This window comes from Mya arenaria, chromosome 15, assembly GCF_026914265.1.
Source record: "Mya arenaria isolate MELC-2E11 chromosome 15, ASM2691426v1".
In the NCBI taxonomy this organism is placed as follows: Eukaryota; Metazoa; Mollusca; class Bivalvia; order Myida; family Myidae; genus Mya; species Mya arenaria.
Window position 1 is genome coordinate 41,991,914 of NC_069136.1, and position 5,539 is coordinate 41,997,452.

Here is a 5,539-nt window from a genome sequence, read left to right on the forward strand (position 1 = left end):
TTACACTCTTTATTTTAATATACATCAACACTCTGAAAAAAGGAATATCAATATGTTACTATCAGTGCAGTTCCTACATATTTAAGATATTCAAAGTTACGACCAATATAAAAAGAGATGTTAATGACATTTCATAATAATAAGACAAGGAATATACCACAAAAGACATGGGACATTACCATATATTGAATGTGAATGGTTCATTTTTGGACATTTAGTAACACATCAACGCTATGGTTTCCAATACAATTTAAAAGCATCAAAATATACTGATAACCATTATTACTGATAGGTAAATGCTGCTAATTTTTTTTTAACAAACATTGTATATAACGGAACTGAAAGATTTGTTTCTGGCAGACTATTTATACTTTATTTTTGATGACATTTAAAAATATATTTGGATATGTACGCACTTGGAATGGCAAAAAAGAAAAATCATCAAACTATATTGAGTGCGTGTTCTTAATTAAAAACTATTACGATCTGGTGTTCAATACAAATAACATCATTTAAATGACGAAATATTCTCATTTGAATAAGTTGATATTTCGAGCCATTTCACTCGATTTGTTAGCATTATTCGATACTATTGTACACCTTTACTACACTGTTCGATTGTTCAGTGACAAGAAGCTTGTTCTGTTGCAGACAGTAGTAGACACATAGTGGAACTCGTATCCCCTCATTCCCCCCCACCAGTTGTGTCATCTGACCAGTGGACAAATCAAGTATCATAATGTTATTACTTTGCGAACCACAGATTAATAGCTGGTCCCCGACAGCCGTGATACCTCTTGGTATTTTCAATGCAGGGTCCTGGAACGTCTTGATCATGTTTAGGTTCATGTCCATTTTTGTGATTGTGTTCTTTATATAGTCTGATACGTAGATGAAAGCAGTCGAACCTTCACACACCACTCTTAAGTAGAGAGGCCTTTCAAACACGGTGTGTCCACTGCCTCCCCTACCTTTGCCTCTTATAACGTGCCCGTTCATATTCAGTACCGCTACCTTTCCATCGTAGTAGGACACAATTAACCTATCTGCATGGTAAGCAATACCTCGACAGTCGCCCTCCACTAATAAACGGTTACCAAGAGCGAGTTGTCCTCGAGTCTCCAGGAACTGAATACCTTTACCGGCCAAAGTAACAGCGACCCTATCTCCGGGTAGAAGACATATGTCCCATGGCTGACCGCGAACACCGATCTTGGAAAGCTGGCTGTTGGTTTGCATGTCGACTAGCTTCACTGTGTGGTCGTTAAAGTCAGCTAGCAACAGTCTCGATCCGGCAAGGTGGACCATGCTAGACAGTTTGCAGTCCCTATCGTGTGTTGGAGATTTCATTGGGATGTCCATAGCTGGTGTAAATCTTAATATAGTCAAGTCCACAGTAGCCTGACTCACTGTAATGATTTTTTTAAGTAAATTAAATATCTGTTACAATAACTTAATATAGGGCAACACATCAAAGCATAAATTTCAAAGTTTGCATGCAGCATTATGGTTTTCATTCGTAATACCATATTAATAAACATCATGTCATCCAATTACCACATTTTGCTACAATATTGAAAATAATTCAACGGAGTTTTGTTACAGAGCTAATTATTACAGTCATCTGAAGTCAACATATCTCATAAGTCAAATATACATAGCACATGATAGAAATATATAGGCCATTAAATAAGGATGTTCTTTACCTCAGATGATTTATGACTGTCAGTACCTGTAGGTTCGGCAGTTGCCATGGTTTCCCTTTGGCCATCTCCCTGAACTGTAAGTCCTATTATGCCATGGCCGCTCTCTGCTGTGATTAATAACATAAATGTCATAATCTTTTTGTGTTCAAGGCGTTGTTTGAAGTTTGTAGAAATTGTTATTTTTGTTTTCCATAATTAATGTTTAAAGTTCGGCAAAAATGCATTGACGAATTAATAAAGTTGTTAAGATATCCGATGTACAAATAATCTTTCACCAAGTTATTGTTACTAAAGTTATTTGTTTTGCCTGCTGATCCCATGCAATTTTGGTCACAATTTAAATGTGCATTGCTAGTTGATTACTTATATATACAATAAATAACCGAAATAAGTTTTAGATGGAGGTTTTGCATATTGAAATTGTGTTCAATAATTTGATTTTCCACATAATTGTACTTAGGCTACCTTTAAAGCTACGGGTTTTAATATGCCTATGAGAACTTAATACTTTGTAAGTTAATGCACTTGTAGTTTCTTCAAATAAAGGTTTTTGTACATTTCGTAATGAACGTGACTGTTCTGTTCCAAAGATAGGGTAAAAGAATGTGAAAACTATTTCATATTTATTCTTCGATATTATCTCAAACTAAAAAAATCCTGTGTCAAACGTTATTGCAATCTGTTTACAGGTTCAGTTAAATATTGTCTATGATATTATAAGAGATTATAAATGTTATGAAAACAAAGACACGTGCTATGAATGTATATATTTAGAAATGAATCAATTAAGACGTTGTACTATTGGATAAACTGTCTGTTATCAAAGGTGTTTACAATATTTCAATTAGATATATATTCCGATTTACCTGAAGCGGACGCGATGTTGTGTGGTTGAGTCATAATGTTTTCTAAAGTACCAAGTCCAGGATCAGATGTAATGAGGCGCTCTGTGGCTGGATCTTTTCTGAATTCGTAGTGGTGAACGGCATTTTCTTTGTTAATGTCAGCAAGTTCAATCTGCAGACCATCTAATAGCTCCTTGGCTCTTTTGGTCTCAATGAACAACTGTATCATGTTGTTTCCTTGTGCTTCCAGTTTGGTATTTATTTCTTCTACCTTTGACTTAAGATTTTTATATTTCGGTTTCAGAGACCCCAGTAATTCTTCATCCAAGTGTTTCGTCTTCTCTATAAACTTTAACAGTGCCTGTTCTCTTTCTTCAAAATACTTGTTTACTTCCTCTCGGTATCTTCTCAGCTTTTCAACTTCATTTTCACCTAACTTTGCTACAACGTCCACGTTTTTCTCTACATTAGACGCGCATAAATCTATCTCTTCAAATAACCTGGCAATTTTTTTCATGATATCCCCATACTCTTTTCCATCTTTGTAGGCCTTGGATATATCTGATATGACATCAGCATGACACGATCGATGGATCTGTACTGCACAGTGTCCACAAATGATGGTCTTATGGGTGGTGCAAAAGTATTTGATAAACTCTTTCGGATGGATATCACAAGGCTCTGTGCATTCATATTCAACTTCATGGCCACCGATAGATTCAGGCATATTTGATTTGTCAAGAAGGAAATGCGATCTAGTAATTTTGAGTTTCCTATGGACACTTGCGCAGTTATAGCAGAGGAACTCTTTGCAGACGGTACAATATACCTCAGCAGGGAGAAATTCGTCATCTTGTTCACAAGGCTGGCAGTATGCGGTGTCCTCTGCAGATGTCCCAGCCTGCAGTTTCTTCCCTGGAACCTCCATCGTCCTGGAATCTAATGAAAACAAACGTCTTATTATAAATACTATTGTAAACATAACTAAAGATTGCTTTTATAATGCCCTTGTCTCTCCCATTGTGTGGTCGTAGGTGAGAAATATTCAATGATAGAAATGAAATTTGTACTTTTGGACTTGCGACGAACAAACATAGAGGTCATCTACTGGTAATTGTCTACCTACATACCAAGTATGAAGTTCCTGGGTCCAAGAATAAAGTTCCTTGGTCCAAGCTTTCTTCAGTCATCAAGCGGAAAGAATTGTGACGAACAAACAGGATATTAACATATTGTTTTCCTAGCATACGAAGTATAAAGTTCTTCGGTGCAAGAGTTTTTAAGTGACTATTGGGAACAGTTTTCCACCTCAAGGTCACTGCGACCTTCATCTTTGACCTATTTATCAAATAATCAATAGAGGTTGTTTCCTAGATATGACAAATTGGCATATCTAGTATGAAGTTCGTTGATGCAAGCATTCTTTCGTTTTTCAACGGGAAACATTTTGTTTCACCTGAAAGTCACCTTGACCGTGACTTTAAAACCTACTGATCCTGAAATCAAAAGGGCTTATCAACAGATCATGACCAACCAGCATATCGAGTATGCAGATCCTGGGCGCAAGTGTTTAAAAATAATTGAGAGGAAAAACGTTTTTTTCACCTCAAGGTTACCGCGACCTTGACCTTTGATCTTCTTATCTCAAAATATATGGGGGTCATCTACTTGACTTGACAAACTTCATACAAAGTATGAAGTTCATGGATATAAAGAATCTTCATTAATTGAGCGGAATCCATTTTTTACCTCAAGGTCACAGCGACATTGACATTGGACCTTTTGAATTCAAAATAAAGAGGTGTCATTTACTGGTCATCAACCTGCACATCAAGTATGAAGCTCCTGGGTCCTAGCGTTCTCAAGTTATTGAGGGGAAATGAATTGTGACGTATATACTTTCTGACTGACCGACTGACTGACTTACTGACTGGCACCTTACAACATGCGCTCATTCAAACATACGCGAATTGACTCACTTGGATTCGCGAAAAAAAACTCGAATGGATTTAAAGCCCCATACAGTATATGGTATACTGTACGATTTTAGTAATGTGCACTGTTTTTGATTAATAAATAAAAGGATGCGTGTACGATTGCAAAATAGAAACACGGTAACAGCTAGTTAATATCACGCAGACATTGACAGTATTACAATTCTAGTCAAATGTCGTTGACCATTGTATGTTAACACATTTTTACTTTGTCGAGGATGGGTTTTTTTCGTATAAAAATTAACCTATATAGGAACGATAATAAGAAGGCGAAGGCTTAACCGTTTTACAACTATCGCGGGTATCAATTACAAAGCTATTCACTATATTTAAGCTAGTTATAAAATGTTGTCCTTGACAACATTAAACAGAACAGTTTCTTCGCTTGAATTACCCATCGTTTGTGAGAGCAAATTTTTAACATAAGGACGTGCTATATTGTGTGTTGATGTTTCAATACTAAAATCATAAAGTTTAAGATTGCACTAATATGTAATTAAATCATTTCAATCAACTAACGATTTACTTCAGGATAAAAGCTGTTTTCAATGTCATTGAACGAATTCAAAATCGAAACTAGATCAAATCGTCTTATGAAAAGCCTATATAGTTGCATAAATAATGTCCCTGCGTTTAATCACTGACACGTACATGCTACAACAACACACAGGAAACATGAATTTACTTGAAAGAATAAATATTATTTAAAATATACTTTACCTGTTCTCAAAGTTTAAGGGTGAAGAGGAAGTAAATAAAACATATCACAAAGGGAGATAAATATGTTGGTAAGGTTACACTTAACTGATATATTTACCTCTATTGAAATATTACCTATGTTTACATTGAAAGTTAAAATAAAATGATAATACTTTTGTGAGTTTAGTTGTTTTGGTGATAAAGTAATATACAAAAGCCACATACTGATATATAAATGTATTTAATATATTTAAATGCCATTATACCAAACACCTATCTTTTGTATTAAGCGGGC

The 5,539-nt window shown here is 35.4% G+C and overlaps 1 protein-coding gene across 2 annotated transcripts; it reads right to left on the minus strand.

Annotated features, from left to right (window-relative positions):
* On the minus strand, nucleotides 1–5,306 carry LOC128219635 (uncharacterized). Of its 2 annotated transcripts, none has more exons than XM_052927528.1 (4): nucleotides 5,266–5,306; nucleotides 2,573–3,490; nucleotides 1,733–1,810; nucleotides 1–1,409 (listed from the first exon to the last, which is right to left on the minus strand). In XM_052927528.1, exons 2-4 carry the CDS (start codon nucleotides 3,477–3,479, stop codon nucleotides 580–582), a joined length of 1,815 nt encoding a protein of 604 aa, XP_052783488.1. In that variant the 5' UTR covers nucleotides 3,480–3,490; nucleotides 5,266–5,306; the 3' UTR covers nucleotides 1–579. The 2 variants fall into 2 exon arrangements, with proteins under 2 accessions (XP_052783488.1, XP_052783487.1); XM_052927527.1 differs by having other exon boundaries at nucleotides 1,733–1,813.
* Nucleotides 5,307–5,539: the final 233 nt, after the last annotated feature.